We start from the raw sequence: 24,044 nt of genomic DNA on the forward strand, positions 1-24,044 counted from the left end.
CGCCAAGATCGCTTACCCTGAACTCCTATCTCATAAGGGTAGAAGAAGAAGACCAATGTCAACAACTCGAAATTCAAACTTGGTCTCCGATCTCCTCTAGCGTAATTCGTCAGCTGATAGCAAAGTTTCAAATTAATCTTCGTTACTGTTTGAAATGGCGAAGTGAGTATAAAGTAAATAGGACGAGGCTTGTGAGAGTTATTATTAAAAGCAGAAACCAAAGTAGCCGATCTCTGCAATTAGATTAGTAGCCGAATTGTTGGTAGGCCGTAGCGACTAGGCTACCTACTCGCCCAGCTTGGTTGTTGCGTGTCAAGGGTGGTAAGTTACGTAGGTAACTGGCCCAATGATAACAATTATTCGCCCTGGCAAAGTTTAAGAGTGTATTAGCGTTTAGCTGACATAGGAACACATAATAGGTAGTCCTTGAGTAGCTACCTAGCTCCGTGCGGCAAGGTGGGGTCATTGAAACAGAAGGTTACTACCGCTCCCCCTTTGGTTCAGCAGCGACCAGCACCGGGGTGAGGAACGAAAACATAATAAAAAGATACTGCAGATAGGCTTAGGCGTCCTTAACTCTAAAGGCTTAAACTTTAAAACAAGGAAAAGATGGTACTATAGGTAGGGTAGATCACCAGGCCACCTACATTCAACGCTTGCCACCCTCTGAAAAAGTACATTATAACGCGTCCTGACACCCGAGATGGGCATCAGTCGCGACTTGTTGTTGGTGAGAAACGGAGCTAAAGACCTCTACTCTCCTTTCGAAGTAAGTATTTTCTCCAAAGTTAGAAATTAAGGCCAAATTTTAAGATTAAACAGAGGGTACTGAAAAATGGCGCCCACGGCAGTGGAAATCTCACCAAAACGCTTTAGAAATTTTTTTTTTTACTTACAACTAAAAATGTTTCGAAGATTGACGCCATCTCGATGTTTACGGAGTCGCATGTGTCAACAAACTTTCCATTTCCTGTGATAAATCCGCACACCACTTGTACCCACAGACGCTGGAGCACTTTTATCACAACAATCGAAACACGATTTCTCACCAACAACAAGCCAGGAGTAAACAGCTGTTTTGGTAGAAGATGACGAGAAGCGTGCTCTTAGCTAATTTTTAAATAAGTAGTAAAACATCAATATTTTACATATTTATGATGATTAATTTGAAAATATTCGTTATTGAAAAAGTAACTCGACTCTGACTCAAATTTAAGTAATTATTTTTCTGAATTAGAACGTTCTTTTAAGTTCTGTATTATGACGTCACGACATCTTGACTTTCGTACCTATTGTAAATAATTGCTATACTCAACTGTCATTGCAGAACAGTTTACCAGTTATTCATGCAGATTGTTATCAGCTATACATGTAATTGTTATAATCGTAATGCGCATATATATCTTTATTATTTACTTTTTGGATATATGAAGATGTTTTACTGCTGGATTATCGCCGTAGTGTGACGCAATCGTTTTCGGTCCCTGGGCCTCTGTCTGTTTTCGCACCATAAGAAATTATGGGGCCGAATTTGCAATGACCAGAAAGTCGTTTAAAAGAGGAAAGTTAGCATTGAGGGGCATATGTTTTGACTGAGAAAAATACAAATTTATTCAATAGCTAGCTTGTAAAAAATACTTGGTTATAAAAACTTGATTGACAAACTAAGCAGCATGTCTACTATGGGTTTCAGAGACAGTGCAAGCACGTTTTTGGGCAATACCTATTTCTGTAACGAACACTCTTAACAGAACGAGATTTTGCTATAGTGCATTACACCCAGTGCCGTAATTTATAAGGGTATCGTGAATCACTAATCGTAAAGAATAACGACACTTGTCCTTGTACCAAGAGACAAAAACTCCATTATGCAGAAATGGGATCACGAACACGTGTATAAAGCTCCACCTACCCTCTCCCCCCCCCCCCCCCCCCCCCCCCCCCCCCCCCCCCCCTTCCACCCCCCCCCCCCCCCCCCCCCCCCCCCCCCCCCCCCTTCCACCGCCATCCCTTTTCTTCTTCGTTCCTCCGCCTTCCTTTCTCTCTCTCTCTCTCTCTCTCTCTCTCTCTCCTCTCTCTCTCTCTCTCTCTCTGTTGCCATTCGGTATGTGTTGACCCTCCAAACTGGGTATAAGACTACACACAAAACGTGAAATTGGTGAAATTAGGCTATGTATTGGAAGTATATATACATAAATATTAAAGCAATTTATCATTATTGCATTACTATGACAACTAGAATTCATGGAAACAGTTTATAATAATGGAACGGCGATGTGTGAAGCCTCCACTAATGTGGGCAACGATTATTTTGCCATTCTTAGCATGCAAACATTAAAGCATGCAAACATTAAAGGTTACATTTATTTCTGGCATACGATTATTAAAGAAATTCAAAATACTAATAAAGACTGAAATCAATGAAAAAGTGCTAGCAAAAACAAAAAAGCAAAAAAAAAAAAAAAAAACTAGTCGTTCCTCTGCACTTTTCCGTATTCGTTCCTCTATGGTTTTCGGCAGCCAGATGTACGAAAACGTTAGAAACATTTGATTTTATCTACTTAGAAATATCTGTAATTTTTCGGGGTAATTTGGTTGCAAAAAAAGGGATAATATACATGAATTAAATCAAAATTTTTAAATAAAGTAAATTTAAACTAAATAACGAGTAAAGTAAACAGTTTAGGGAATAAAACTTTGCAGTTTCGTCGTCTGTCGTCGTCTCCTGTTCGTAATTGTGTTTATGGCGCGCGCGCTTAGAAACCAGGAACAGCAACGGGTTTAAAGTGCAATGTGGAGTGAACTGAGACCAAAATGTGTATAATAACAATCAAATAAGCACTGTGGAGTTTCAGTTGTGATGGCAGTAAGGATTAAAAACCGCCGATTACAAGGTAGGAAGAATGAATTCAGTTTCAAAACCATAACCCCGGGGAATATACTTCACTAATATAGGCAACAAAATGTTGTTTTATTGTGCTGATTACAACTGCAATCTTGAGTAAGATCAATAAAAGTTACATACATACGCTAACATTGTTCAAATGAGTGCTGGGAAGGCTGGGGAAAGATGGTGGCCATCACTGATGAGAACCGTCCATGCAAAACGTAGCCGCCATATTGGATTTCAAAACTGCCTTGAAAACATATTTTACGAAGAGCTCACATGCTTATTTTAGTTCGTATGGGGCTTTCATATATCACAATATGTTGACGAAACTTCAGTCTTTTAAATGGTATGCTTAGAGTTGCAATTGTATTCATGTTTCACCAATTAAATATCGAGTGAATAAGACCCGTCCACCGTGATGAGGGTTGGCCTGTCGTGATATTCTACCCTACTACTAAATTTTAAGCTCAGGATATTGGTACGGCAGCCGTATCCTGATCACGGTAGATATTGGTACAGCAGTGAATTGCGTATGTGCCAATGTCAGACTTCCTGCCGTACAAATAACATAGTGTGATGGTGGTACGGCAGATTCTGTCAGTGGTGCCGTATTGCGCTCTTGACTTGCTGTAGGTACCCTAGCTGTATCCGTTTACCAGTTTGCTAATCATTCTGTATAGGGTAAAAAACCGCATGGTACAGGGGTGGACCATGTACGATCAATGTGTACAACCCCAAGAAAAGTACATTATAAGCGTCCTGATACCACCGGAGTTGAGGTCTTTAGCTCCGTTTCTCACCAACAAGAAGTCGCGTCTGATGCCCATCTCCGATGTCAGGACGCGTTATAATGTACTTTTTTGGGGGTTGTACACATTGATCGTACATGGTCCACCCCTGTACCATGCGGTTTTTTACCCTATTATGTGACCAGAGTTCAGCTTTTAGGCGGGACAGTCCAGCTTTTTGAAACATCTGTCCCCCTTTTTTGTTTTTTTTAATTAGCAAAATGTCCCCCCCCCCCTCTTTGTTTTGCTTTTATGAATTTTGTCCCTCTTTTGTGCTACAAAAAACAAAACTATCCCAATTTTAATGGAATAGTGCTGAAATTTTTTATTTTGCCATTTCACTAGCTGATATATTCTATTGTCTTCTCCGACAGCTGCAATACCATTGAAGTGAATAATATTGTAGTGTATAAAGTCTGCACTTTGCAACTGCCAGTGTCGGGCAGAATAAAGGGTCGATAAAGTCACCAAAGGTACGATGGTAGTGTATATATATTTATATATAATTCTCTTTGAATCTCCTCTTCGGAGTTCTTTTCAGGGCCGATTCGATCGTTCGTGACCTACGTAGTATATACAATTTTTGAAACTTTGAGTCTTCATAGATGTCTGGCTTTTTTCAGCTCATTAAAGCCTGAAAACATCTGTTTTTTGACGAAAACTAATGTATTATTCCGTGGTTCATGCTGTTCCATCGCCATTTTTCTTGCTGTCACTGATAAGCATGAGGCGGTAATCAAGGGTTCACGCATGCGCAATTCACTGCCGTACCAATATCTACCGCGATTGGGGTACGGCTGCTGTACCAATATCCAGTTCGTAAATTTTATGGTCACTGACTGCTGGGAACCAGGCTGTGGTAGTAGTCTTCAGTTTTACTACCCTATGTCAACCCTTACATGACAGGCTAAATATTTATTAAGTTCACCCCTAGACCTGGAATACTTTATGGTTGGCCAATCAAACAGAAAAAATTATGGAAAAAGGAAGATATGCAAATGCACTTACCTAGTAGGGTAAAATACTGAATGGCCACCTCTACCATAGTGCGACCACCTTCCCAAAAATCAAATTATGGCATTAATTTGTGACTTGGGAGAAAACACTTACTCTGAGAGAAAAGTAGAGGTCTTGAGGTATTGCTTCAACAGACACTGGCTCTTGACTAATGTCTATCCTCGGTTACAGGACGTGTTAAAGTACTTTTTCAGTAAGGAGCTCACTCTATGGTAGAAGCCAGCCATTTGGTATTTTACCCTAATTAAGAAAAATATTTAAAATTTTGTTTATAGCATATCTTCCACTGGAAATTGAAAATTAATATTTATAGGGTAAAACATTGCTGTGCGGCCATTTGATTGGGAAAATGAGCCACTTTTTCACTATATTTAATTGGTGAAACAACAACCCAATTCAATATTTAAGCATTCCATTCAAAAGATTGAAGTTTCGTCAACAAAATGAGATGTTTGAAACTGCTATACGAAGTAAAATAAGCCTGTGAAGTCTTCGTAAAATATATGTTCAAGGTAGTTTTTTTAATCCAATATGGCGTGGTAAGGTTGTGAGTGTCAGTTGGTTTTATAGTGGTGGACAGTGCTTTGAACATTTCTGACGTTGGTGGTTTATAGGTGGGGTAAAACATAAAACGAGTGAAATGCAAGGATGTTGATCCCACTGATACTAGCCATTATTGGTTCAGTTATCCTGTACAAGTTTATTAAAGTGAATGAAGCACTTGTATATTTCTTTTTCAAGTTTTCTTCTTGGTCACAATATAAGGTCTTTGAGGTGCCTTTGTCTATGTAATGCTCCCTCTCTCCATAATACAGTACTATTGCTATCTAGAGAGTTGCAGACTTTCAACCTTTGTTCCATTGTGGGACCCTTTCCAGGCCACCACTTCCCATATACACTGCATCAAAGCTGTTGAATATTCACTTACTGTAGTGAGTTTCTTTCCGGTTTTTTTCTTCAAGCTGAGGAACTTTTCCTCACATTAATTATTTTTACTCATTTCTGCAAGATTTCATTGTTCCCGAGTCTTCTTATTTTCAGTTATTGTACTGTAGAACTTCTCCTATTCCTTTTATGCTGCATGTTTTTTCATGTTTTCTACCCCATCAGCCTTTACTCAAACAAAGGGTGTCTGTCCTATTAGCCTTTACTCAAACATCAAGGATCTCTGACTCATCAGCCCTAACTCAAACACAAGGGCTTCTCTCCCAACCTTTACAAAATGAAAATAATAGATCATAAGTTTTCCTTTTATAACTTATTTTTCATGAAAAATATTAATACTTGACAGATACTTACATCTAAATTTCATCAACTAGACCTTTTGCTATGAGCATAAGAACAATAGTACAGTACTACTTTGTGTTCAAGTAGGGAAGTGTATTTGATTTACTGTCCTGTGGCTGTGATATTTGAAAATTATTTTTTCAAAGGAACCTTACCTCTCCATTATGTAGCTTTAACTTCTGCACCAGCCGTAGATGAACAAACTAAAAAGTGGTTTTCTATGAATATCTGTCTTCTAACCATCTACTTTTCCCATCCCCCACAAGGGGACCAATAGGCAGTTACATATAAGTTTTTGTAGTTGGGGGTGTCAAGTATTCATGGATTTTAGCTATTTGCAGGTGGTTATGGTCCCTTTCCCCTGCCAATACAGGGGGTTGACTCTAATGGAGAGGTAAGTATATATATTTAAAAATAGATCTTGAATTAAGTATTTATATTTTTATTATCTTTCTTATATAGGTCAGCAATGTATATAGACTGTATGCCGGATGAAGAAATTGCAGGTTTCCTGTCAAAAACCTTCGAAATGCGAGTCACCACACAAGATTTGCGGCAGCTTAAACCTGAGTTTGTCCAAAAGATGTACTGCAGTTTCTTAGTAGATTTTGATGTTTCACTGGAACAAATTAATCAGGTAATGTTGTCTAGTCAAGTACATACTGTACATATTCTGTAATACATGATTTTCAGTGGGTCTTTATTGGATATAGTACAGTACCCGTCAAAAAAACTGTCGTGGTAGCGATATCGTAAGAAAAAAACATGTTGCGGAAAAGAAAATATTACTTAAAAATCAATGGTAAGTAATAAAAAAAAAAAAAAATAGGTTAACACTCACCAACTCCTAGCCTAATATTTAATAGGCATTTCCCGACGTTTCCGAACTTCTTTAAGCCTATTGGGGACGGAATTTGCAAGTTTTTTCAGGAGCTTCTCGTCAAGGTTGTCCCAGATACGTTTCAACTCTGTCTCTAACTTTTCAGTTGTTGTCGTGTCAACGTCCTGTAATTTTCTTTTCATAATCGCCCAAAGATTTTCAATAGGCGAAATATCTGGGGAATTACCTGGCCAGTCTTGTATAAAATCAATTCCACAGTCCTTGAACCAATTAATATTTTGTTTCGCAGTATGCGAAGGCGCTCCGTCCTGCTGAAAAATACTTGTTTTACTGAGCTCAAAAGATTCCTCCAAATTCTCGTTCAACAGTGTGTAATACGAGTCCTTATTAACAGTATTGTTACGAGGTAATATTACTAAATTACCTTTACCACCATAACCAAAACAACACCCCATACCATTACATAAGAAGGGAATTTCACACACGTGGCAAGGTACTTGGGGTCCAGCGGGTCTGATGTCGACTTTCGCCACACACACTTTCCCTTATTGTCCGAAACAAAAAAACTTGCTTCGTCACTCCATAGCACTTGACGCCATTTTGCCAGAGCCCAGTCTTTGTAAGAACGTGCAAAATTTAGTCGAGTCTTCTTTTGTTTAGTGGTTATCAGCGGCTTCTTACGCGCCTTCACTTTTGAATATTTCAAGTCCTTGCTCAAGCGCCGCTGTATGGTCCTAACAGAAGCTCCTGCCACTATATCTGGATTTGCAACCTTAAGTTCTCTGGCAGTAAGGGTCGGATTAACTTCAATATCCCTGCCCAGCACTCTTAAACCCCTGTTACTAATGATACGTGGCCTCCCAGAACTTGTAGAAGCACGAGGTACTTCCTGGTCTCCATTGTCGCTGTATTTTTTCAAAATGCGCTGCACAGTTCGCTGGTTTACACCAATTTTCTTACTAATTTCGCCAGTTTTATAACCTTCACTGTGTAACTGCACAACTCGTACACGATTTTCAAATGAGGTATACCCTGTAGACATAGTACACTAGCGTACACACACACTTTCACAAGAAAATTCTGGAAGCGTGATCCAAAAAATCAGGCAGGTCACGATCGATGTCTACTGTTCATAAATCACTTAAGAACACTGACCGATAACTTTTGGTTACTTTTTCCCACGCTGTGAGTGAGACAAATGACTCAGTTGTGTTGCCAATTAGTCAGTTTCTCCCAGCCGATTTTTTCCCCATAGATATGGGGGTCGCCTTATTCGCGGCAAATAAACTGTCGCGTTTTGAAACGCGACAATTATTTTGACGTGCAGTGTATATCTTTGAGATTGCCTGACTTGTTACTCTGTAAAGCCTCGTCCTAGGAAGCAGAAAAGCTTGGAAGCTGAACTCTTTCCTATTTAAGTCTAGTCTGCAAGCAGATGAGGCAAGCCATGTGCACTTTATGGAGAATTTATATGAGGAATTTGATCTTTCCCTAGGCCAGGATGATGATACCTTCTCTCCTTTTAGTCAAAGGGTGACCTTCCCACATGGGCAAAAGCTAAAGGGCCAGTTTCTGCCACCCCCTAGGAGTATTTACTTTTCTCGTCGCTCCAGTTTTCAAGGGAGTCTATGGCCTGTTGATGACAATGGCAGCCTTAGTGGTAACTGGTTCCCTGGAGAGGCTATTGTATTATCCACCGAATCTTTTTTTGGGTGATGTGACGGAGAATTTGCTCGCTTTGATAGTATTAGAAACTTGTCTCCAGCTAAGAGGGTTGTTGATAATGCCATTTGTGGTGAAGTGAGAAAAAAGGAGAGTAGTCAAGCTTCTTCAAGTTGCTCATTACTTACTGAAGAGTTGGATTGGTGTAGTGCGACTATGAATTTCTTCAGGTTTACCACCCTCAAGTGAGACTTAGTCAAGTAATTCTTATGACTGTTAAACCTGCATCAGATAATACATAAAATGCTTTGTACCTGACAGTGATGTTTCTCCTGTAGTGCTCTTGGTTACAAACCTTATCCACACTCCAGTAAGGATGAAACGTGCGTTACTTCACCATCCAGTGACTCAAGTTTTACTATTGACATTGACTTGCTGTTTAATCCTGGTGTACGGCTCATCGGGAAGAAATTGTAAAAATGAGCTCAACTCAATGGAACTTATGGTTGCTCTTAAAATTCCATTAATGTATTCAGGGATAACTATTCAAGCTTGATACATGTAAGATCAGATATTTCCAAGAATGCAACAACTGATCATGTTCCCATGTTGCATAATGCTGCAGGGCTGTCTTTTGACTGTTCGTAAAGCTTTCCAAACTTATTACCTCTTTTTATCTCTTGATAACCTCTCCAATCACTTGCAAGAGGTCTGATTGGCCTCAACTTTTAAGTGAATATTCTGTGATGGAGGAGGATTGTAAATCTTTAAGATATTCTGTAAAGATACCTACAAATGGGAGAGGAAAGATTTGTTGAAGATTTAATGCCATTTTTCTTCTTCTTTTTCTTCTTGATACAGTGTTCATCTTGGAGTGCTGACCACAATAGGATGTATTGAGCAACTAAATTTTGCTCTTTTCACAAAATATTTTAGCATACTTTGGAATCCATTTTTGTTGCTTCATTTTTTCTTAAGGATTAATTGATCATAATTTTAAATGACAAATCATTATCATAATGTACTTTATATTTTTATTCTGTCAGTGTTATATGATTTTTTTTTTTTTCTACAGCTTCCATTTGATGTTTGTGATAGTGTCCGACAGCATCCACAGGCATATGCCTCTGCAGCAAGGATAATGATACTGGCAAAGGTCATTAATCACTTCCTTAAACGTATCAAGAAGGATATTGACTTTTATCAAGGAGATTTATTTGATCCAAGTGAGTGAAAATTATTAGTTTTAGTGAGGTGTGCATGTTTATTGTTGAGTGAATGAATGGTTCCAACAGACATATATTACTCTTGGTATGTAAGCAACTTATAAGAATGCCTATTTTCCTCCCACAATTCTTCAACACCACCACCACCCACCCTCTCCAACCTCCATTCACTTTTCTGGTAATACAAAGACCAATATGATGGGACGTTTATATTGCTTTTTATTTTCCTTGTCAGTTAAACATTAGCAAGACGAGAGGTCTTCTAATGAGTAATGCACTCATGTACTTGAGGTAAAATAACTAATATTTACGTCATTTTGAATTTTTTAAATATTTTTTAAGTTTCAATGTAACTGTTATTATTGTTTGCCTTGATTAGTGTAATGAGAATAATGGATCCTTTTTAGAGTGAGATTTCATCTGAAGATTTCTTTGCTGCATAGTATTGCAGTTGTATACATACTCTTGTTTCTAACTGCATTGTAAGTGTATGAACGACAAAAAATTGGAACTGTATGTATATCAGTTAATGGACTGTCAACGTATTGCCAGTATAATAACACTGATATGGGATTAACTTAAGACTTTAATATGTGATTACAGGGAACAAAGTAAAGTAACTTAATTTGTGATTTTTTTTTTTTTTTATTTTTTTTTACAGATCCAAAGAGAACCAGAAAGTTTTTCTCTCTCCTTATTGACTTTTATAGAACTGCAATGGATAATCAAGCTAGTCTTACCGCAATTGAGGAAAAGGTACGTGCAGCAGTTTTATTACTGTTTTTTTTCAGCCATTTTTGTTGGGTTAAGCCAATTGCTCTATGTAGACTTGTGAGGCAACCACTGTAAATTGTAAGTAAGACTACCCATGCAAGATTATCAGTCTATCATTAATCTTGATGACAATATTTTCATATTCATGCAGCCAGTGGATTTGGGTTTGTTAGATAATTTAGTACTATTTTGGGTTTATCCACTATGTATTAGTGTGTGTGAATGTCATTGTTTTCAGTTTCACTACTGTGTGTGGCTATTCCATTGAACAAAATTTATGATACTTCAGTGAGAATTATTGCTTTGTCATTTTCAGTTATTTTGCTTGCACCACTTCTGCTTAGTGAGGATATAACAATACCTGTATGTATGTGGTCCAGATGACTAAAGTATACATAGTACTTTTACTTGCAAAAAGTAAAAAATCGTCATCTAGACTGATAGATGATAAACATCCAGCACAATTGTAAGAATCTTTTGAATGGCTATGAATTTAAGAAGTCTTGTACCATCCTATATACTGTATCTTCAGTAATATATAGTACATATCTATAAACAGTCGACCCCTGATATTTGTGGGGAATAAGGACCACAACAACACGCAATAGTTGGTACCCCCTCTAAAAATGCTCGTAGCTGCCTATTTTAATAGTTCAAAACCAAATATACCTTAAACTATCATCCTACACCAAATATACCTTAAACTATCATCCTACACCAAATATACCTTACACTATCATCCTAAGACACTTTTAGTATCATTTCAAAGTCATCTTACAACATTACCCTTTAAAATGTATGGCTTACAACTACGTTGGAAAACTAATCTAGTCCCCCCCCCATTTTCTCTCATACAGCATTCATCTTGGGAATTCAAAATTTGAAAATGCATTGAAAAAAAATACCAAATTATAAGTGCTGTCAACAGTGATAGAATATTCTCTTGTGTACTGTGTAAGGGCAGTCCCCGGATTACGACGGGGGTTCCGTTCTTGAGACGCGTCGTAAGCCGGAACATTGTCAAAAATCCTAAGAAAACCTTACTTTTAATCCTTTGGGTGCATTGAAAATTATGTAAACTGCATTCTTATTGTATTTTTCATCAAAAAGACCTTCAAATATTGTTTATTTTGCATTTTTGGTGTCATATTTCATCTGCCAGATCAGCGTTGTAGGCGTCGTAACCCTGGAAATAATATTTGTTGAATATATTGAAAAGCGTCTTAATCTCGGAACGGCGTAAGCCAAACCCGTCGTAACCCAGGGACTGCCTGTATTTGCAGGGAGTTGTGGTCCCCATCCCCTGTGAATCCTGGTGGTCAAATGTGGTGTATCTGTAATGATAATGGGTTTTTTTCCCAGATAAGAATTAATTCTGTGTACTATATATAACAGGCAGTCCCCTGTTATTGTTGGACTCGGTTTATGGTGATCCGCTTTTAGGGCAGTTGTCTAGCGCCATAAAATTGACGATTTATGGCGCCATAACGGGCAGAGTTTCGGTTATTGACGCTGTAAGTGCTGATGATAGAGTTATGGCACCATAACATGCCTAACAGAGGTACAGTGGTCCCCCCGTATTCGCGGGGGATGCTTACCAGACCCCCCGTGAATAGTTAGAACCTGCGAATAGTTGGAACCCCTATAAAAATGCTGAAAACAGCCTATATTTTGTTAGTTAAAACTCAAGAAAAACCCACTAACAATTTTTATACCTGGTTTTTTTTAATAGTTTTATCACAAAAAGTTCATTTTATGATGAAATTGATAAAAAAACCAGGAATTTGTGGATATTTCTCATAGAAAAATACCGCGAATATGCGAATCTAACTTAAATAATGCGGGGAAACATTCCCGAGAGAAATCCGCGAATGTGTGAGTCTGCGAATCCGGAGAACGCAAATACAGGGGGTCCACCGTACCATTAACCAGTTATCAGTGCCATTAACAGAAACTCTGCGCCGTAAGCGCCATAAATCACTAAGCTATATGTGACTGTATTTATACGACACTCAAGCTTTTGGGGTTAATTTGTTAGAGTATATGATGATTCTGAGCTTAACAACAGCTTTAATCTGTTATCATTTACAGGCAAGAATTAAATATGATGCTAAATGTGAGATGATGAAAGATATTTCAAGAAAAGAAGAGAAACTTAGCCAACTTAAGCATGAAAATGAGTCTATTCGGATTCGTGAAGAGCAGGTAAGACACTAGTCTTAATGTTTTGTCCCTTAGTATTTCATTTCTTCTTGTCTCATCATCAGTTAATGTAAATGTATCTTGTTGTCAACCTTTGAAATGTCTCCCTGAGGTTGCCCAGAAGTGAGATGAATTTGAGATAACTTATCTTAAAGAGAGAAGATTTATTTTTTCACAATGCACATTAGTTTATTGTAAGGTACAGAGATGGAAATTTACTTGGATAAGGGAGGGTCCCTTTATCGTGTCAGATCTGGCTGGCTGAGTATCTTGCTCTCGGTATCTGGTCATTTTAGGAACCATATAAGAACTCTTGAATTGCATTATGCATGCAAATGCTTGTACGTATTTACTGATAGCCTCTTCATTTATTTTACTACTTTATTTCTGTGTGAATTACCACTGGTTAACGTCATAGTTGTATTCTGTGGCTATGTGGTTTTGTCATTCCGTCAATTGCCTCTATTGTTGAACAAAATCCACCATTTTGAAGTATTTTGGCTTTGTTAATTAAAGTAAGTATATACAGTATATTAACCCTCTTACGCCGAAGGGGTATAATAAAAATCGTCTCCCGTATGCCGAGGGGTTCTCGGAGTGAGCGCCGAAGCGGAAAAAATATTTTTTGAAATCACAGCGCGCTTAGTTTTTAAAGTTAAGAGTTCATTTTTGGCTCCTTTTTTTGTCATTGCCTGAAGTTTAGTATGCAACCATCAGAAATAAAAAAAAAAATATTATCATATATAAATAATGCAATATATGATAGCGCGAAAACAAAATTTTATATATAATTGTATTCAAATTGCGCTGTGAGCAAAACAGTTAAAGCTAACGAGTTAATTTTTTTTCATTGTATTGTACACTAAATTGCGATCATTTTTGTATATAACACATTGTAAGATGATCAAAGCAACACACAGAAAATATTATCACAAAATTATGCATGAATTTGTAACTCGCGGACATAAAAAATGTTTTTTTTTCAAAAATTCACCATAAATCTAAATACAGGTACTATCCTACTTGCAACCAAGTTTGGTTCCGACCCACTGGTTGTAAGTCAGAATGGATGTAAGTCGAACCTTAGAAAGTGGCCAACATACTGGGTAGGGTATACTATCAAACCTTTGCTATATAAAAGTGCCTGCTTAGTACTGTAATGTAATGTACAATCATTATTTCAATCTTTTTACCATAATGTACTTCTACTAATACATTTTAATCATTTATGTAATAGTATATATTACGTACAATCAGGCATTGAGTTACAATGGGGTTAGGTTCTTGCATGCATGTCAGAAGTTGATTCTTACGTAAATTGGTTTGCAATTCAGTCTACAGTACAGTTAATACCAAATGATGCTGCAGATAGGGCAGGGTAACTCAAACTGATGCTGCCTGAGTGATGAGAGTTCTCATGAGATGGTGCAGTGCCAAGTAACTCAATGGTCAACTGTCTGAAGTAAGGTTGTAAGTACGAGTGGTCGTATGTCGAGTAGGTTGTAAGTCGGATAGTACCTGTATTGTTCTCGAGACTTTCAATTTGTTTCAAAATGAAGATAAATGATTGAATATTACTATACTGTAAGAGTTTTAGCTTACAATTGCAGTTTTCGACCATTTCGGACAAGTTAAACTTGACCGAATGTCTAATTTTTTTTTATAAATTTTTTTTTTATATGCAAATAATTCAAAAATGAGAAAAGCTACAACCTTCAATTATTTTTTGTTGTATTCTACATAAAATTGTGCACATTTTCATATATAAAACTCTATGAAACGTCTAATATGAAACTGAGCAAATATAACGAGAATGCGACGTACGCATTTCGGAGATTTGCGGCGGAGAATCCGTGCGCGGAGGGAAGGAAAGTTTTTTTTTTAAATTCACCATAAATCTAAATATTGTGCTAGAGACTTTGAATTTGTTTCAAAATGAAGATAAATGACTGAATATTACTAGACTGTAAGAGTTTTAACTTACAATTGCATTTTACGACTTTTGGTAGAGTCAAAGTTGACCGAACGTGGTTTTTTTTCTATTTATCGTGATTTATATGCAAATATTTCAAAAATGAGAAAAGCTACAACCTTCAATTATTTATTGTTGTATTCTACATGAAATTATGCACATGTTCATATATAAAACTTTATGTAACAGCTAATTTAAAATGGTGCAAACATTACGACAATCGCACGAAAAAATTTAATTTTTTTTTCAGAAGTTACCGCGTGGACGTAAGGAAAGTTTTTTTTTTTTTTTTTTTTTTTTTTTTTTTTTTTTTTTAATAAATTCACCATAAATCGAAATATTGTGCTAGATACTTCCAATTTGTTGCAAAATAAAGGTAAATGATTGAATATTACTAGAATATAAGAGTTTTGGCTTACAATTGCATTTTTTTTACCATTTCGGTAGAGTCAAAGTTGACCGAAGGTTGAAATTTTGGCACTTATCGTTATTTATATGAAAATATTTCAAAACTGATCAAAGCTACAACCATGGGTTGTTTTGAGTTGTATTGTGCATGAAATTGCACACATTTCCATATATAAAACTTTATGTAACGGCAAATTTAAAATGGTGCAAACATTACGACAATCGCACGAAAAAATTTATCGGAAGAGTTACCGCGCTGACGTAAGGAAAACTTTTTTTTCGTAAATTCACCATAAATCGAAATATTGTGCTAGAGACGTCCAATTTGTTGCAAAAGGAAGTTAAATGATTGAATATTACTAGAATATAAGTGTTTTAGCTTACAATTGCGTTTTTCAACCATTTCGGTAGAGTCAAAGTTGACCGAAGGTTGAAATTTTGGCACTTATCGTTATTTATATGAAAATATTTCAAAACTGATAAAAGCTACAATCATGAGTATTTGTTTTGTATTCTACATGAAATTGCGCACATTTTCATATATAATACTCCATGTAACGGCTAATTTAAAATGGTACAAAAATTATGTCAAAGTGACGAAATAATTTCTGAGATGTGTCACTGATACTTTTTAGCGCGATAAGAAAGAAATTCGCGCTTGCGCGCCTGCGTAACGATTGTAAACAAAACAAGGCCTTGATCCGTGAGCTCCCAGCATCCCCCAAGGCGCGTGATTCAAAAGTTTTTGCCTGGTAGGCCTATAAGTATTTTTCCGCAAATTTAAAAAAAAAAATTTTTTGTCGACATTTATACGTCCAATCGGCACCCGGGAGATAATTTATCTCGACGTTTAATACGTCCAATCGGCGTAAGAGGGTTAAAGGCGGTAAAATGATTCAGGTTAGTTTAGATTAGGAACTTTGTGGAATTGCAGTTAGCTATAAGATATTTACAAAATATTCAAGTGTAACATATTTTTAAGCAGTAAAACTGTACCGATTAGTTTAGGTTAGGAACTACAGATGCCCCTCTACTTACAAACAAGTTAAATTCCAAACCGCTGTTTGTAAGTTCATTTTGTTCATAAGTTCAACTTTGTATACAGAAAGTTAATTTGTACTATTTGTTTTTTCATACTAAAACCCAACACCTTCACTGTTACTCTATTTGATAGCTGATGGGGAACATGTGATAAATAAACGAGAGTAATGCAGCTAGAGAAGAAAGAGATAACACAATCATTGTACCGCTTACAGTATACCATGTGTGTCAGATTTTTGTTGCACTGACCCTGTATCACTCAGTTATATCTATCAACATTTCACTGATACTTTCCATTTATTCTGCTTTTCACTCTTCCTCATGACTGCCTGTTCAGTCTTTTTGTCCTTCAAACCTCTGACATGGCCATATGTTTGGTTAGTGTGTGTGTGTCTGTCTGTCTGTCTGCAAGCAAGATTACATTAAAAAGTAAGGTGATGGTTTATATGGAAAGTTTCCCAAAAGGTGGGAAACTCGAAAAAAGTTGGGCCGCAGGAGGATTACATGATCATAATGAAAGATATAACTCAGAAATTTAAAAATGCTGTATGCATCTTGTTCTTGATGTTTCCATAAGTCAGCTCCACATTATTATTATTATTATTATTATTATTATTATTATTATTATTATTATTATTATTATTATTATTGCTAATTCAGCAGCATTAATCTTGTAGAGGTTCTTCTGTATTTTTCATATTTTTCTATTCATTGTAATCTACAAGATTAACGCTGCTGAAACAGCAATAACCTTCATCAAGACCTGTTTGAAAGAGAGTCTCCTACCATAATTATTATTATTATTATTATTATTATTATTATTATATTTTTTTTTTTTTTTTTTTTTTTTTTTTTTTTTTTTTTTTTTTTTTTTTTTTTTTTTTTTTTGCTCTATCACAGTCCTCCAATTCGACTGGGTGGTATTTATAGTGTGGGGTTCCGGGTTGCATCCTGCCTCCTTAGGAAGTCCATCACTTTTCTTACTATGTGTGCCGTTTCTAGGATAACACTCTTCTGCATGAGACCTGGAGCTACTTCAGCCTCTAGTTTTCTAGATTCCTTTTCAGGGATCTTGGGATCGTGCCTAGTGCTCCTATGATTATGGTACGATTTCCACTGGCATATCCCATATCCTTCTTATTTCTATTTTCAGATCTTGATACTTATCAATTTTTTCCCAACTCTCTTTCTCTCAACAAAACTCTGGTGTCCCATGGTATTGCGACATCAATGAGTGATACTTTCTTCTTGACTTTGTCAGTCAACGTCACGTCTGGTCTATTTGCACGTATCACCCTATCCGTTCTGATACCATAGTCCCAGAGATTATTATTATTATTATTATTATTATTATTATTATTATTTATTATTATTATTATTATTATTATTATGATTATTATTATATTATTTATATTAATTATAACCCTATTCATGTGGAACAAGCCCATGCAGGTCATTGATTTGAAATTGAAGCTTCCAAAGAATATGGTGTTCTTTTGAAAGAAATAACAGAAGGTTATGGGAAACAGAAAAAGAGATCAGTTATTGGAAAAGAAAAGATAAATTGGTAAATGTAAAACTGTCAGTACTACAGTAAATTATAAAATACAAGGAGACTTGCTTGCTTCAGGGTAGTAATGCATTGCATTTCTGCTTGAACTTTTAAGGCTCCAGTATTTGAGTATTTGTGGTTTTAGTAGGTAGTTTATTGTCAATACACGTACTACTTACTTTTTTCAGTTTATTGTGAATGCTACTTACTTTTTTCTATTTCAGACATTGAAACGTATTGCAGAGGTCAGAGGTGAAATACATGAACTTCAGACAGCCAAAGTGGAGATCAAAAGTAAGTTTGACCAGATAAATTTAGAAGTTGCCTCGTATGTGTCTAACATCAAAGCTGCTGAATTGGAGATTTTGGAGGTAAGATTATTAGCGCACACATTTCATTCATCTGTAATGTTCATCTGTAGAAATAATGCAAATTTAGAATAGTTTTGATTACACATTGACCCTTTTAGATTCTGGGGTCTTGTCAAATTGTGTGTTGCATTAAGACTCAGTTTTCACTTAACTGTTTAATGAATTAGCAATGCATTTCTTGGGTTACTATAAAGTTTAAATGCTAGGATGCTGATTTCAGTATAATTGAGAATTTGAATATGTAGTTTTTAATATCATTTCAGTCATCTTACAATATTACTGTACCCTTACAAATATGTATACATATGGCTTACAGCTACATGCAAACACTCCTACAATTGTTACTGTATCTTATCAGGCATACACATTTTCTTTCATATAGTATTAAAGCCTTACTGTTTTCTTTTAACGTAGATAGGGATGACATAGGTACATTAAGTACTGTACCTAAACGAAATAATGAGAAGTTTAAGATTACGCAAATCATCTTCATTCTGGATTAATAGATGCTGTTGGGGCTTTTCAAGTTACACAAATGGAGCAGGATACTCATGGGAACAGATTTGAAAGGATTCTTAAATAAAACTCTGACTTTTCTTAATCACTCTATTAAAATTATTAATTTTACGGTATAAGAACTTTCATCAAAATTTATCCTCTAATACGTAGATGAATCATTAGCTATGAGAAGCGTGGTGTTGGAGGGTGGGTTAGACATCTCTCAATCGATGGAACTCTTACCTTGTTTGTCGCTGCACTTGTTTTGGGCCATTACTTCTATCTTATCATTATGTTGACAATATTGTTCTGTTTTGTTTAAGTTATAAGAATTCATCTAATATTTTATTGTACACAGAAAAAGGAGAGATTAGAGATCCTAGCCAGTCAGGTAATACAAGCCAGTGAGCGCCAAGAGATTGAGGAAAGGGAAAATCGTCTCGCGTCGTACAGGAATGATAATGCTGTACGGAGTGAGAGTCTCGTCTCTTTGAAAAAAGCTTTAGAAGTAAACAAATCTGCATTGGATTTGATCAGTAATGAATTGATGCCAGTTTTAAAAGATATACAGCAAGAAATATCTAACACAAAGTATGTATATGTTGTACTTACTTCATTTTAACAGTTTTATGGAAAAAAATTTTGTAATATAAAAACATTTTTTTTTGCATAAGAAGCAGGTTCCTTGGTTCAAGAGCATTCTTGAATTTTAGATATGAATAACTTACACAGTGCAATATTTAATGAACGTATCTCTTTATTTTGCTGTGCTTGCCAGGGAATGTAAGGCAGCCATTGCCAAGAGTGAACGAGCTATGAGGTCTTGTCTTGAAGAAACTGAGGAGCAGGAGTTGAAGATCCAGCATATCAAAGGAATCCTAACATCCCGGCAGGAGAAAATATCACAAATGCAGATTGCATGGAAACTTAAAAAGGAAGTCCTTCAGGGGGAGATTAACCAACAGAAAGAGTAAGCATAATAATAGTTTAATCAATATGTAATAAATGGGATTTTTAGGTTCAGATGTACTTTGACACCGTAGGAGGCTGATTGTTGGATTTGTAGTTATTGTCATCAGTGTGCCAGGAAGCTGTTGATCTTAGTGAATAAAAGAAATCCGAGATCTTATCTAGATTGGTAATATTTTAAATAAAAATCAGTTTGTTTCACCACACCGATTGTTCATAATACAGCCAAGTTTCATTGTTTGGAAAATTCCTGACACATCTATTTTTGTTTTACAAAAGAGAAATGATAGTTATAGGAACTTTAGACATTTGCTCACAGATCCCAAGCCTCCAGTTATTATCAGTGTCACTTTAGGTGTTTCTTAATCTCTTTAGTAGCTCATTGAACTTCCCTCTCGTTTTTTCAAGATCACTGTAATTCGTTACTGTTTCTTGGCCTTTTTAATCTATACTTTTGATATGCTCCTACTTAATGCAACATCCACCAATTTTGCTATTCCAGTTGGCTAAGGGTCCTCACTGCCTGTTGGAGGTTTGCTGTAAGGAATTTTTACAGATACAGTATTTTTTCATTTTACTTTCTGCAGTTCCTTGTTCTTCCATCACCCTTTTGATATTTTTGTGGCTTGAAAGCTGCTGTGTTAAGTAGAACTATTAGCTGATGTAATTACTTGGTAAATATATATATATATATATATATATATATATATATATATATATATATACACACACATACACAGTGGTCCCCCCGTATTGTGGGGAATGCGTACCAGACCCCCCCTTGAATAGTTAGAATCGCGAATATTTGGAACCCTTATAAAAATGCTAAAAACAGCCTATTTTGTTTCTTAAAACTCAAGAAAAACCACTAAAAATGTTCATACTTGGTTTTTTAACAGTTTTATCACAAAAAGTGCATTTTATGATGAAATTGATAAAAAAACCAGGAATTTGTGGATATTTCTCATAGAAAAATACAGCGAATGTGCGATTTTTCAGCGAATAATGCGGGAAAAAAACGTTCCCGAGAGAAATCCGTGAATGTGAGAGTTCGTGAATCTGGAGAACGCAAATACGGGGCCCCCACTGTGTATGTGTATATATATATATATATATATATATATATATATATATATATATATATATATATATATATATATATATATATATATATATATATTATATATATATATATATACTGTATATATATATACGTATATATATAACTTTTTATGAAAATGTCAATTTTTTTAGAAAAGATGTTTTAAGAGAAATATATTTATGTAAAATATTTGTTTTGTACTCAACAGGACACTGCTTGAAATAATGCGCAATCAGACAGAAGACGAAATTGTATCCCGAGACTTACAGAAGGAACGTATGAAAATCATCCATGAATCTCAGATGTTAAAGGACCAGATCCACCAGTTTGACTTATTTGTGGCTAAAAATTACCAGAAAATTCTGGCAGCAGTATGTGTTTTCTTTTGTTGATTGATTTTTTTTATTTTTTCCGCAAGTCAGTGCTAAACATTCTTGAATGTAAGTTTATCTTTTCGTGGCTGATAGGTTTAGTTTCTATTGAATCATTATAGGTACGTATTTGTGTTGCTAGTAAATAGATGATCATTTTAGAGAAAGTTTAGATGACATTCACCAAAAGCAGTCATAAGACACTAATAAAACAGGAATAGATGCTTTTGTATGCATGATAAGCTTTGGGATGGAATTCAGCACCTTGGGTGGCATTGTGCATGGGTCAGACATCTGTTGGTGGAAGTAGAAGGGAGAGTATTTTTTTTTTCTTTTTTAAGTTACTAGCAAAAGCTGGAGTTGGAGGATAGATAGAGCCTCAGTCAGATGTTGTGGGGACAGATATCCTGTGTTTCTACTGATTCTTATGGTGCCTCATTCCTATAATTGTTATGAATAGCCTCTTCTTGTAGGTGGGAAGATAGTTGTTTGGGGAGGTGAGTAGTCATTGTAATGGAAGGAAAATATCACCCAATTTGGCATTTAAAAATGATATATAGATGACATACCACTTTTTTAAGGTATCTGAAGCAGTGGCTGGAGTAGCTGCAACAATTTTTATAGTACATATATGATTAGGGAAGTTTATGGTTACAAAAACAGAAATGTTTTCCTAAATTATTTTTCTTAAAATCTGATTGTTCCTACAACGATTACAAACCACTCGGCCAGAGCCAGAGGACTGATGGATCATCCATGTTAGCTTGTTACTCATTGAGCATTTTATGACAAATTAAATGGGTGAAGTATATAATGGATTTGTTGGAAAAATTGTTTTTGTGTTAAAAAATCCCCTTTTAATGTAATATTTTCTTTTTTGCAGATAGAGCAGCATAACTGTGAAATTCAGGAAAGTGTTACTGTTGTTGCAGAAGAGGTGTATAAGAAAGAGTCTGAAGACTGAAAAAGGGTAATAGAATGAAAATATGTGAGTTTGCATCCAAAAAGATACTGTTTATGATGCTTTTCAAATATATTTTTGAGTGCACATTTTATGGTACTGTCTATACAAAGATGCAAACTGTGCTGCAGTACCATTATGTAAGCATTCTAGATCTTTAGATTTTACAGGCTTTCTTTAACATACATATGTGGATCATATTACCACCAATATTTTTAATGTTTTTTACACATTTTCTGTACGTATAGGAAAAATGTATGTATATTTTTTCAGAATATTCTTGATTGTCTGTCTTCATAAGATTAAAAAGCAAGATCTCACAAAAGTTTCAGGTCAGTAGAATATCATATTTGGTGTACAGGCTGAGGAGTCTCCATGGATAATTTTCTGGTAATGCCTTGAGCTGTTGATATCTCATGTTCACTCTTTCAGAGGCTGAGTTTGAATCCCTTACTTTGTAGGGGGTAATAAAGACCTTTGCAGTATATCTTTGATCTAGCTGCAATGCTTCTGACTTCTCTTGCTTCTTTGCCGCTGCATTGTTGCTCATGAGAGCTAAGACAGTCCCATCTCTCACAAGTAACTAGCTAATGTTTAGTAAGTTTGCTTTTGTCACTGTCTTAGTAGAGGTAATTCCTGTGCTAGTCAGTTTTAAGAGGTTTCTTGTACCTCAGTTTTATGGAATTCCCTGTTCTTGATTTCCATAACCTTCTGAAAGTCTGTTGTATCCTTTTGCTTTTCACTCCAGCCTTCATTTCCTAGATTTTCCTCAACTCCAGAGAGTTAGACTTGATGGAGTCTGGATTCCTATTAATTTTTTTCAAAATTTTACATATGTAATGAACATTTTTAGCACAGCTTTGACACGTTAATCAACTGTTTTCACAAGGATTGATGTTATTCCCCTCAGAAGTCCATTTGATTTAAGTATTTTATCATGTAAGGAGTGAGTACTGTAACAATTTTTCTGTAATGAAACTTTTGTAGGAAATTGAACTTAATAAATTATAAGGCTTATTTGATTAAGGGCTGCTCTATGAGCCGGAGCCTGTGCTGGCACAAGGTCAGCTTAATCTAAAACAACAATAACAAGGCTTATTTTTACACTACATATTACTTTTATAAGAAGTTTGATGTAAATAAACCAGTTCTTATTTTGATATTTTATTGACATTCCAGAGGTTGTACTGAAAGAATTATAGTTTATTCCAATTATTTGGAGAGGAGATTCTTGCAATGACAAGTGATTATGAAAACAGAATATCCAGACATTTTAGCATGGATAATTCAAGCAACGAAAATCTGTCCAAAGTCAGCAAGTGTGAAAAATCCATGTAAGGAGTGTATTAAATCCAAGTTTTTAGTTCATGACAAGTCATAAAGATTCCATTAAGGTCTACTTGGGTAGGTCAAAGACTACAAAGGAGTTGGGGTTCTGCAGTTGTATGAAATAAGGAATCCCATGTAGTGACACCATTTGACAATATTTCGGTCTTTACTGCTGAATTGAACAGCTATCCTCAAACTCGCAGATGAAACTGATGGCAATAATTTAATATGTATTTAGACTCTTAGCACTCTATACAGAGAATTCAGGGATGGATAGAAGACAAGGCTCTGTAAATGAAAGATAGGTCATACATATCTGGTTCACAAGTTTCTATTGCAAGGCGAGTTGTCAGCGCCTCAGTGGCATGGTTGTTATGGTCTTTGCCTGTCACCTCGGTGGCCGTGAGTTTGATTCTCGGCCATTCCACCGAGGGGTTAGAGATGTCTATTTCTGGTGATAGAAGTTCACTCTCGACGTGGTTCGGAAGTCACGTAAAGCTGTTGGTCCCGTTGCTGAATAACCAGTGGTTCCGCGCAACGTAAAAACACCATACAAACAAGCAAGGTGAGTTGTCCAATTTGTGATCTTTGTGATAACCACATCTTTGTGGACTTTCCTAAGTCTGTCGAAGCGAGAAGGCAATGTACATTTCAGGTACTGAAGAAAAAATTATAAAAAAATTGGGGTTGATATACTGGAATGTTTTTGATATTTAGTTGCAGCAATGTTGATTTATTGTTCTAAATATCTTTTAATAATTTATTTTAATTATAATTATTAAT

The 24,044-nt window shown here is 35.8% G+C and overlaps 1 protein-coding gene across 1 annotated transcript; it reads left to right on the plus strand.

Moving 5' to 3' along the window:
- Positions 1–14: 14 nt before the first annotated feature.
- Positions 15–23,087, plus strand: LOC135202913 (uncharacterized). The gene is made up of 10 exons (XM_064232366.1): positions 15–162; positions 6,445–6,619; positions 9,561–9,711; positions 10,373–10,467; positions 12,577–12,690; positions 17,885–18,031; positions 18,888–19,120; positions 19,308–19,499; positions 20,809–20,971; positions 21,855–23,087. Exons 1-10 carry the CDS (start codon positions 155–157, stop codon positions 21,933–21,935), a joined length of 1,359 nt encoding a protein of 452 aa, XP_064088436.1. The 5' UTR covers positions 15–154; the 3' UTR covers positions 21,936–23,087.
- The last annotated feature ends 957 nt before the right edge of the window (positions 23,088–24,044 follow it).

Source organism: Macrobrachium nipponense, chromosome 33 (genome assembly GCF_015104395.2).
Source record: "Macrobrachium nipponense isolate FS-2020 chromosome 33, ASM1510439v2, whole genome shotgun sequence".
NCBI classification, from domain to species: Eukaryota; Metazoa; Arthropoda; class Malacostraca; order Decapoda; family Palaemonidae; genus Macrobrachium; species Macrobrachium nipponense.